Consider the following 11,572-nt stretch of genomic DNA (forward strand, 5'->3'; position numbering starts at 1 on the left):
TCGACACGACTGGTAGAGCCCCGATTCCTCTATTTGTGTCCTGTGCTCTGGGGTTGGTAAAGGCTTTGGGGCAGTTCTGTGGCCAGAAGCAGGATGCTGGAGTTTCCTGGAACTGTTGCCTTCCTTCCTTTCTTTCTTCCTTCCTTTCTTTCTCTTTCTGCCGCCAGCTGTGCTTTGGAGATGCACGGTCTGGACATTTCCACCCCTGGCTAGCTGGACATCTAAGCGTCAGAAATGAAGAGTTTTGAATGCTATCTAAGCAGCTGCAACGTGACGGCCAAGTGAGGGTTGGCAGGATTTAAGGGCTGGTAACTAGAAGGTTTGAAGAAGTGAAATAATGTGTGCTCCGAATGATAAGATCCTGCCGTGTTCTGCGCAGCATGTGGGAGCAAAGGAAGAGAGCCTTTCGGGAGCTGGCAGGCGAGGGAAGGGACTTGGGGTGGCATTCAGCCTGCTGTTGCAGGGGGCCGTTGCGGGGAAGAGGGGAGTTGAAGGGGATGGAGTTGTGCAGAAACTAGACCGCTGAACTTTGGAGCTTGTGCTGTTTGAATCCAGAGACTCCTCCAAGCTTAGAAGTGGAGGCTACATCTCGGTGAGATGCTCACTAGGGTGGTGCCTCCTGTTATTGTAACGGCCGCAGAGGCACAACCCTTTTTTTTGGGTGGGAAAGAGCTCTCTGACTGAGGCAGTGCAGCACTTCTCTACCCTGACTTCTGCTTTGCATTCCCTGCAGACGTGTTCAATATTTGCCATTCCATTAGCACCGCTTTTTAACACGTTTTAGGCACTGGGGAGTTAACTCTGATAGATGGTTTGTGAATTGCCTATGGGTAGATTGCTTGTTGCTGTGAAAGGCTTTTTCTTCTAATAGATTTGGGGGGGGGGGAAGCATTGATAACTTCTTTGTGATTAAAAGCAGCCCTTCTATGATTTGTATTGATTAAAGAAACATCTTGACTAAGGTTTTAATGGGGGGGGAAGCATTGATAAGTTCTTTGTGATTAAAAGCAGCCCTTCTATGATTTGTATTGATTAAAGAAACATCTTGACTAAGGTTTTAATGGAAACAAATGCCTTGATGAGACTGGTACTGATAACAAGCGTGCGCTGATGAACGGAATTAATTTCCTGCGTGATGAAAACAAGGTATATACTTTGCGCAGAAAGCTCAGCTCCAGTAAACAAATTTTGATGATAAGGTTTTCTGCTCTGTTTGAGGTAAGCCTGGAACAGGGGGCATGGAGAGCCATTTGGGGACAGGAGAAGCAGCAGCCGTAGTGCCATTTTAAGCGCACAGGCGACGCTGGCCGTGGCAGTGGGAGAATGGACTGGGAACAGAGTGGGTGGCTGTTGTCCCCCTGCCATCTGTGCCACTTGGAGTAGACAGAAGATGTCTGTGAGCTGGAGAAGAGGAAGACAGAGCTGGGAGATGGAAACTGCTCACGGCCACCCATGACGATGGTGTCCAGCACCAGGGGCACGAATACGTGTACGCTCTGGATGTGCCGTCACTGGGAAGTGCAGTGCTGCTCGTTGGGGTCCTCTGCAGCAGCTGGGTGTTTCCATGTGAGGCGGTGGCTCTTGGTGGGCACAAGAGCTTGGGGATCCAGCTGGGGTCTTGGTCTAGCGCAAGAGCTTTTAACTGGGAGCAGTTTGTGCCCTCATCTTCCTCTGTTAAGTGATTTTTACTTCTTGTTTTTCAGGGTAAATTCACGCTGCTGCGAGACACCAGAACAGATGGCAGTTTCCTGGTGCACCATTTCCTCTCCTTCTACCTCAGAGGTGTGTCAGCATCAGGATTCTTCAAGGCAAGGGTTTGCCTTTGCCTGCTCCTTGGAGGTTCCTTCAGCGTAGAGTGTTTCTGTGTGAGCAGAGACTGATTTTGCCGAGTGTGAGGCATCCTCGGATTAGCGCTGAGCTTTGGGGTCAGCATGTATGGATCCCAGTCCTGAGTTGTTCTTGGGACTTGCTCTATATCCTTGGGCACATCCCGTAACCTCTGTGCACCTTGTTTCGTCATTAGTGCAGCAAACGTTGTAAATCACATGGGCATCTGACAATGAGCTGTTGCCTGTAGTTCCTTCACTAGCTAGGTGTTTTATAATGCAATTAAAAATATCAGGAACAAGTAACAAATAGATAAGCTAGTAGTGAGTAAAAAACCAAACAAAGAGCCTGGCAAGTTGCCTAATTGCTTTTCTGCTCACAGTTTCACCTGTGAGTAACCTACCAGCCCCTGCAGAGTGGACGCTGGATTCATGGACTCCTCCAGCTTTCTGCTGGCGAAGCAGCCAGCCCAACAAATCTGGTACCTATCAGACTTGAAACTTAGCTCGGAGTGCTGTGCAGGTGGTGGAGCTGAGAGCATCCCCCCCCCCACCTTAACTGCCACTTCCTCAGCTATGGCTTTACCCCGTTTTAAAAAAAATATATTGTTTTACGTAATGGAACGGAGTGAAACTCCAGGAAAAGCCGTGGAGAGCGGATTATTAACAGTGACAACTGTTCAGAGCCCCACCGATGCACTGCCTCAGGGGCTGCCTGCGTCCCCACATGGCTCTGCTGACGTGCTGACCTGGGTGACGTGGGACGGAGCTGCCCATCTGCCTGGGAAAAGTCTCGCCGTCCCTTGTGGGTATCCCCCACAAAGCAGCGCTTTGGGATTATTAATGCACCTCAAGGCAGGTGTCCTTGCCGTCACCCTCTCATTTCCACCCCAGGAGCTGGGTACCAGTTACTCTACGTCTGTAGCACCCCCATGTTGTCCAAGTACCCGCTTGGTGTTCAAAACCTTTGGGAGCTCCTGAGGGGTCAGTGAAGGCTCAAATGGGGCCACTGACTTGTTCTACTTGAAATCCACGTCCTGCCCTCTGGCAGGGAGAAACAAATACTCATTTTCTTCATACCTAGACCATGAGGCCAGGTTGTCACGCGCTGGGTTGTCCAAAATCACGTTTCAGTGAGGCGTTTTTGTCAAAATTGCTTGTTCTGTGTGTTTTTCCAGTCAAGGTCACTTGCCCTGCGAGAGCCAAAACGGGGATTTTTGGCACATCAGTGGTTTTAGTGGTTCGTGTCACGGTCGGCCGTTGGCCTCCTTGCAGTAATGTGAGCAAACAGTGCCAGGAGATCCCAGGGCAGGGTGGCATGAGACAGAAAAGGGGCCCTCTGCTTTTTTTTTATGTCATCTTTTTTTGGTTCTTTCCCTCTCTTTTTAAACTGACTGACATTTTCCCTGGTGTGGAAATCTTGTCGAAAGGTGAAAATGGAAAGCCCGGCCATGAGCAAGTGAGGGGCTGCCTAGACCTGTTTCACTTCAAGGTCTTTCCAGACAGATTTGTAGCCTGACTGCTGTGATTTATGTGCTTTGATAATGGCAGCTTGCAAAATTGAAATGATAACGTGGCTTTTTGTCTTCCCACCCAGCTGGCTGTAAGGTTTGCTTTGTGGCCCTGCTCCAGTCCTTCAGTCACTATAACATCGTAGCACAGAAGCTGGTAAGTCTGTTGGCTTAGGTTAAGAATTACAGGTCCGAGTAGTTGCAGATGTAGTTTCATTAGTGCTCTGGGGAGAAAAATGCCATGGTGCCTGCGTCCCTGGGGCATCTCTACGCCTGCAGGATGCACTGGCTGTACGGCACAGGAGCTCCTGAGGTGACTTTATCTTCTGTCCTGTGGTTACGTTGTGATGAAATGCTTTGGGCTGAATCACCTGTAGACTAAGAAGGACACCTGTATGCCTCTTTTGGCCTCTGGGCCAAGCCATCAGTTCAAGCTGTCTGAGGAGCCGCAAGCGCTGAGCGTGTTCTTAGGGGTTTCCTTCCCATGGTGAGTCAGGCGAGGATTATGTGTACCCTGAAACGAGGAAACGGAGCAACAAAGTAGACATGGTCTTTCCCAGTGTCAGCAAATCAGTCTGAGCTCTGGGTGTAAACTGCATCTCTCAGCTTTTTGTACACTGCTCAGGTGTGAAATGCTCCGGTTGGGAAGTCCAAGTGACGTTCCAGGGCTGAAGGGATGAGGGCTTGCGTTGGTCATCCCTCTTCCGCTTCTGCTGGAAATCCCAGCCGTGCTGCTGCTTATAAACTTCCAGGTGTTGAAGAACTCGACGTTGCAATAACGGTGTATTCTCCACAGCAAATGTGGGTTGAGTTTTGGTGCTCGCTTAACAACTGTATTTTATTTACTACTCATTTTTTACCTTTTAAAAGGAGATCAGTGGTCTGAGAGCTCAGACCTAAGCTAAATAAAACGAACGAAGTACTTCCCAGTGGAGCTTTAACTCAGAGGCAGATACTCAACGTGCGATTTCCCTGCAAGAGCAGATTCCCCACTCCTGAGCACACCAGCCTTGGCGAGCGCCGAATAGTTCTGGCCTTCATGGTGTGGAGAGGAGGAAATCTTGATGGGGGGAATTTGCTAAGTGGGACAGGAAACGGGGCACAGCAACCGGTGTAGGTAGGAGATTCAGCTGTTAAATATGGGATCCTTGCTGGCTCTGAAAGCAGAGTTGTGTTCGTTGGTGTGTTTCCTAATGTGGTAAAATTTCCTGGTGCACAGCTTGTGCGTGTGCTTTTAATAGGTGCTGTTGTCATCTCCCTCGTGGGAGAGTCTGAGAAGGGAGAGAACATGAGGATTAGCTGGAGCACGCGTGCAATGCAAATCGAAATGATTCGCTGTCTGATGCTTCAACAGAAAGGTTACTGGCATGAAGAGAGGTGATAAGAAGAACAATACAGCTTGCCCAGGGGAGTTCAGAGAAGCGATTACATTTGCCCGCAGCGCTGAGCTGTCCCTGTCCCGTTGGTTTCAAGTCTGAGTCAGTCTTGCGTTATAACTTCACAGGTGCCCGTGCTGTTGGTTGTTGTGAATTCCTCCTAAGCTCTGAGGAGTTGGAGGTCGTAACATCGGTTATTTATATCTGTCTGAGTTCCCGTAAGATCTTGTCTCTGCTTTAATCCTCCTTTGCCTAAATGAACACATCAGGCTCAGTAAAGGTGGGGTTTTTTTTGGCGAGGCTTTTTCACTCTTAGACTTGCTTAAAAATTTGCTGCTGTAGGTCTCTGCTGGAGACCAGCCCGCGTGGCATTTACACGGCTGTAGCAAACTCCAGTTTCAGGGAGAGCGCTGAGCTGTGTCATGCTGCAGTTAGGTGTGCCGTACGCTCCAGGAAACGACTGGCTGCTCCTTTCCCACCTCCTCTTCCTCGGTGACGAGCTCCTGGCTCTCTGTGTTGGTCGGGAGAGTTGCAGAGGGTCAGGCTGTAGTTTCTCCGGGAACTGCTTGGAAGAATCTGGCCTGTGAGTAGCCACCTGTGTTATGTTATCCCATCCACAGGTTAAATATCCCGTGCGTAATCATTCCTAGCAGAAGATGATGCACTTAGGAAAGACTGCAGTTGGAAGAGCTTCATAACTTTGTGATGGTCCTGTTCCTGCTGGGAACAGGGTGGTCGCAGGCCTGGGAGGAAGGGTCCTGGAGTCAGGGTCATGTTACACAGTCTTAACAGCGATGTTTTGGGGATCTGGTCCTTTAGCAGCTGATGTCTGGTGATATACTGAATATTTGTATATAATTGAAGTAATGCTTGCCTTACGTGCTGCTTCCCCACGGTGTTTCCAGGTCTTACCAGTCTAGAACCAGATCCTTATGTGTTAGCTAAATGCAGTGACTTCTTTGGAGAAGAGAAGGCTCTGGGGAGATCTTATTGCCGCCTTCCAGTCCCTAAAGGGAGTCCAGGAGAGCTGGGGAAGGACTTTTTACTGGGGCATGGAGTGACAGGACGAGGGGGAATGGCTATAAACTGGAAGAGGGCAGGTTTAGATTAAACATTAGGAAGAAGTTTTTCACTTTGAGGGTGGTGAGGCACTGGAAGAGGTTGCCCAGAGAGGTTGGTGAGGCCCCATCCCTGGAGGTGTTCAAGGCCAGGCTGGACATGGCCTTGGGCAACCTGGGCTGGTGAGAGGTGTCCCTGCCCATGGCAGGGGGGGTGGAACTGGATGATCTTCAATGTCCCTTCCAACCTAAACCATTCTGTGATTCTATGATTCTGTGATTTTTATTTGCAGGACAAAGCTCCCCTGGATTTTTGTGCCTGTGCTGGCTCTGCAATACTGGCTTCACACTTTTCCTTTTCTGCAAATCCCGCTCTTTTCATGAGGATCTGCACTTAATTTAAGGGACAGTTAATGTTATTTGTTGTGACCTTGTAGAGAACATGCTGGGCCGTAGCAAGTCTAATGGCACCAGGGCAGCCTGCCAGGTTGGTGTTCCCACCCTCATTTGTACGATGGTTGTTTTGTTTTAAAGGAAAAACATATTTATCCCCATTTGGTTTCCCTCTCGCTTGCTCCCCTGTTCCCTGCCACAGCGCTGAGATCACAGACCTGAGGACATCGCCCGGTCACCTCTACTTTCCCCTGCAGGTAGTTGTACAAGAGAAGAGATGTTGGCCGGTTGCCCGATCACAGATTATCGCACTTTGTACCACGGCTGCGTTCGCTATATGAGCTAATGCCCGCTGCCTCGCACGCTCCATTACTAGTCCTCTCTTGCAAATATTTTGCTTTCCCTTATGAAATGGCCAGCGGCGAGCGGCGGTTCTGGTTTGAAGGGATGTCACTGCTGGCAGGCGGGTGGGCTGCCACGCTGCCTGGCTGGCAGCATCCTGGACGGACGAGAAAAAATTGTGCTCCATTGCGGAGCTCGCAGCTCCAGTCGCCCCGAGCTGCTGTTTCAGAAGCATTTCTGGGCTTGATCGATAAATGACAGATTGCCAGAGATAATGTCTATGTGTTCCCGGCGATAATGGAGCGTGGTGCTGTGAGATAATGAAAGCTTTCAGGGATGGTAATGCAGGCTGTTTGGGTGCTCTGCGGCACTGTGGCTCTGCAGCAGGGACGTGCGTAGCGTCTGTGGCAGTCAGGCAGGTGCCGTTGGCCGTTTTGAGCACTTTTTCCACCATCTCCAAACTATCCTGACGCTTCCTGTGCTGCTTCCAGAAGTTACATCGGGCGGGCTGCTAGCTGGGAGACGAGAAGAGGTTTGCTATGGCAGGTTGACCACACTGGGGTGAGTCCAGGTCTCCATCAGATGCTGTCCTTCTGGGACCCAGTTCCTCAGTTGGAAAATTAGACTGGACTTGCTGGATTCACCCAGGAACATCATGGCACGGAGGGGATTGAATTCCTGGTCTGACCCACGAGCATACTGCCCCTGGCTGCCTTCCTCTCATGTTGTGGCACTTCCCTCTGTCGTCCAGGCAGGTCCCGGTGTCACAGCACAAAGTTTCTGGGTATTTTAAAGAGGGGACACTTTCCTTGCTGCTCTTGAAGTATAGAGAGTTTGTGTGTGCAGGAAGAAATGGCTGAAGCAAAGTTAAAAGAAGTTTCTGAATTATTGACATGAATCGCGTATTTAGCCACTGCTGTAGCAAAGCATTTCGGCAAGTGCCGAGTCCTGTGGCCTCCAAAAATTCACGAGGGGATGAGGGTTGGGAGACTGCCGTGCAACCCAGCCCTGCTTTCTGGCACGTCAGGTATTTGCCGGCCGTTCCCCGCTCCCGGCCTGCTGCATAAAGGTTCTTCTGTCCTTGGCTACAAATTTTTCCATCGTGTGTGCTTGCAGTTGCCCAAGAGGCATCCCTTAGCTCTCCGTTCCTGCCCTGCTTTCTGGCACGGTTTTAGTGAGTAAATATCACCTGGAAAAGCTGAATCCCTCCGCCTGTAGCCCACATCAGCCTCTGCTGGGCTCGGGGCCGGCAGGAGGTATGGCAGGGAGAACAGAGAACAAAGATCCGTGTGCTCCGTAAGAGTCTCATTTGTAGGAATTACTGCTCTTGGCTTGCCAGGGAGAAGGGGAAAAGAGTGGAGAGAACGTGGATTAGATGAGGCGAGAGCGTGCTGCAACACTTGCTGGTTAATGCTCTTCATTGAGAAAGTGCTTGAAAACAAAAGGGATATGGCCAAAAGTGCTGACTGGTGCCTCGCCTGTGGCTCTCTTTCCCGGAGTTTGGAGTTTGCGGAGTTTTCGTGGCAGGTGGGACTGCTTTCCTCCCAGAAGCATGTGTGGAAGACCAGGAAAAAGAAAGGCAAGCTCAGGGCTGATTTAAAAACTGGATCTGAGGTGGGGACACGTCAGACATCCTTTGCCTTGGAGGAGCCTCCGCTTGTCAAAGTATCCCCTGGCCGTGATGGAAGACGTTGCCTCCGATCCGTTGTTTTCTAATTGCTGTAGACAGTGTTTTCTGGCAGCAGCGCTGATGAATGGATCTCTCCCCCTCGCTGGGAGGGAAAGCAGTGGAAATCCGTCTTTCCTCTCATTAGCGCTGAACGTGTGGCAACTGATAAGCCTTGCAGGAGCTCAGGGGTAATCTTCCTGGAAAGGACCTCGTCCTTATCTACCCAGACCTTCTCCCTGGAGGTCCTCGTGTGGAAATGCCACGCTCACAATGCAGCTGGGCCCAGCCCCTTGCAGGGATCATCTCATTGATCAGATGTTTAAGATGCGGCTTTACAATCTTTTTATTTTTTAAATAAAAAAGAGGGGGAAAAAAAAAGGGGTTAAAATGTTGGACTGACATTTTCACGTCAGGATAACAGGAAGGTTGAGCGGGTGAAAAGAAAGGGTAGAAATCAGGAGGTGGAAGTGGACACATCGCTTTGCTGCGTCTCTCACGTGTGAGCAAAGAGAGATGGCTCTTGGGGCGTCACGAGGACTGGGAAACGCTTGGAAAACCTCTGAGGTCTTTTCAAAAGAAGGTGTTGGGACAGTGCCGAGCACAGCGCTCTTCGGTGCTCGAAGTCCTGGGGGAAGAGCTGCTACGAGCCTTCCCCTTGCTGAACAACTCGGACTCTGTGCTCGAGCGTCCTGCAGCTCGCAGTGAGATTGCTTAGGGAAAAAAAAGCAAAAATCTGTATTTTCTGTGATGCTTACAAAGTTCCAGGTCAAAAGCACCAGTGCTGCTGGTGTGGGCCTCTTCCAGTGTTCAGGCAGAAGCCAGTCCTGGCTTAAGGTAAGGGCTCCTGCTCCTGTCCTGGGACTTGCCTCTGTTCCTGACCAGTCCTGCTCTGCCACCCTCTTCAGAGGGTTCAAAATCTCACAGCATCCCAAAGGGATGTCTTCTCCCGGGGGATATGGGAACCGCTTTCTCAGGATCTTTGTTTCTGGTTCCTGGCCCCTGCCTCACCAGTTCTGCCAGTCGAGCAATACTGCATTGAGCTAAACCTTCCTGAACTCTTTGTAAACCGTCTATCTCGCCATCTTGTCCACCTACCTCCTGCGTTGCGCAACAGCCCTATTTCCAGGCTGCCAAGACGCTGCGAATCTTGGCGTTGATGCTCCTTTGTTCCATTTTAAGAAATGGCAGTCCCATTGTGAAATGTGGGAAGCAACCCACACTGCGAAGCCGAACAAATTTGCACTTCTTCCTGCCGGGGAATGCACAGTTTGGCCGAGGTTTGAAGCTAGTGTGCATGAGATGTCTTTGTATGATCATGCCAGTAACAGGTACTAAATTTTCTCCTGAAAGGCGGACTGACGCGGTCACCAGTAAGCGCAGGAATTATAGAAAGGTTGGCAAAAGTAGCCCTTGCTGATGAAAGAAAGGAGGATGAGGAAGGAGTTCAGGAACTAGATCTCCAGTCGGGGTCTTCTGCACATCTGCTGCAACAGACATCTCTGTTGGGGCTGGACATGCCCAGCACGTGGCTCTCGAGGTCAGCCTCATGGCGAAGCAGGGCTGAGAGCAGGAAACCTCAGCGTGAGTTTGAGTCACGGCCCCAAGAGGTTTGTCATGGGCCCTCCTCCTTCTCCAAAGGGGAGTCGGGGCTGAGGCTGCTTCCCATGGGAGCCCCGGCCAGGCTGCTCTCTCCCGCCCGTTGTGCAAGCGTCGGGGTGCCCAGCCCACGGCGTTCTCCAGGTCCAGGCCGTGCCTCGCTCAGGTGCGTGGGTTGTGCCGGGGAGTCGTTATTGCCACAGCGATGATTGGGAGATAGTGAAAACCAAATGCTTTTGCCACCCGAGAAGGGAGGGCGAAGAAATTGTTCACAGCAGGGTCCTTGGGGCAGCGTGGAGAAGTCCATACCCATCCTCTCCCTGCCTCTGGATAAGAAGCTGTTTTTCTCCCATGCAATGACGCTGTTGTCTTCCTGGGAGCAATTCCAGGATGTTTGACCCCCCCCCCCCCATATCGGTGGATTTATTTTTTCCTCCTGGCAAAATACAGGAAAGCAAATGTGTCCACCAGTGTGTGTCACAGAACTGCCTCTCACATCCGCTGTGCAAGAGTCCCCGAGGCATTGACTTTATTAGCACATTTAGGTTAGACCTGATGAAAATCGGCTGTCGATCTGCTTGGTTCTGTTTGCACCATTGCTCCAAAGCTGTTCGCTCTGCAACATCACTTTTTCTTCTCTCGAGGGAGTCAGTCTGACAGCTGCCAAAGAACGGGGACAGCTTGTCTTCTTGGAAGGCCTCAAGTCCTGCCTTGACCTCTTGTTTGGAGAGGAGGAGGAGGAGCAGTCAGCACAGCCCAGTCCTCTCCAGTTTATAAGGTAAACCTGAGCGCTCGGTGGTTCTGCTGGGGCTCAGCAGGTCCCCCCGCACAGACCGTTTCCCCTCTCGTGTCTCCAACCGCTGCAGCCAACACCGAGAGCAGCAGCGATGTCCACGGCTGGGACCCGGCTCCTTCTGGGCTCCCCTCCGGGGCCCAAGGACTTGGTAGCTGGACATCTAAGAGAAGGGAAATGTCAGCGCCGTGCACACTGCTGTGCTTGTCCTGCCCTGTCTCTCCCCGCTGCTCAGATCCTGTCCCCCTTCTCCAGCATTTTGGCACAATTTCCACCTCTATCCTCATTGCCAAGCGTGTCGTAGGTCTACAGAAAATTTATTTCAGCACTCAACGTGTTTGTGTTGAGTAAAACTCCATCCCAGCAGTTTTGTTCCTCTTTTTAATTATTCTGAGTTTTATTCTCATGCAAGAGAACAGTGCTGCTTTCACCGTGCTGGCTGTCGTTTTTATTCCCCCTTCACTTTCTCCGTGTCCCTGGTGATTTGGTGGAAAAATCCACTGAGGGCTGTTAAACTGGAAGGTGCCACCTCTGGGTCAAAGAGCAAAGACGGACGTGTACTTGCTCTGTTCCTGTACGCTCCCGGCTCTCCACTGTTTCAGACTCGTGCTGGGGTGGATGAGCCTTTGGTGAGACTCAAACCTCATGAGGTTCAACAAGGCCAAGGGCATGTCCTGCATGTGGGTTGGGGCAATCCCTGATATCCATACAGGTTGGGGATGGAGGGATGGAGAGCAGCCCTGCCGAGAAGGACTGGGGGGTGCTGGGGAGGAAAAGCTGGCCATGAACCGGCAACGTGCGCTGGCAGCCCAGTGAGCCCCCGGCATGCCGGGCTGCATCCCCAGCAGCGTGGCCAGCAGGGCGAGGGGGGATTGTGCCCCTCTGCTGCGCTCTGCTCTGCTCTGGGGAGACCCCCCTGCAGTGCCGCCTCCAGCTCGGGGGCCTCAGCACAGGAGAGACATGGACCTGGTGGAGCGGGGCCAGAGGAGGCCCCGGAGATGCTGGGAG

General features: G+C 51.4%; 1 protein-coding gene across 1 annotated transcript in view; it reads left to right on the forward strand.

Moving 5' to 3' along the window:
• Positions 1 to 11,572, forward strand: part of ELP6 (elongator acetyltransferase complex subunit 6) — a 35,463-nt gene that overhangs the window by 20,131 nt on the left and 3,760 nt on the right. Inside the window, exons 3-5 of the mRNA XM_009885691.1 lie at positions 1,691 to 1,782; positions 3,424 to 3,494; positions 10,416 to 10,549. Of these exons, the coding sequence (XP_009883993.1) occupies positions 1,691 to 1,782; positions 3,424 to 3,494; positions 10,416 to 10,549 (297 nt within the window). The remainder of the gene's footprint in view (positions 1 to 1,690; positions 1,783 to 3,423; positions 3,495 to 10,415; positions 10,550 to 11,572) is intronic.

Source organism: Charadrius vociferus, unplaced genomic scaffold (assembly GCF_000708025.1).
Source record: "Charadrius vociferus isolate BGI_N301 unplaced genomic scaffold, ASM70802v2 scaffold825, whole genome shotgun sequence".
Classification (NCBI taxonomy): domain Eukaryota; kingdom Metazoa; phylum Chordata; class Aves; order Charadriiformes; family Charadriidae; genus Charadrius; species Charadrius vociferus.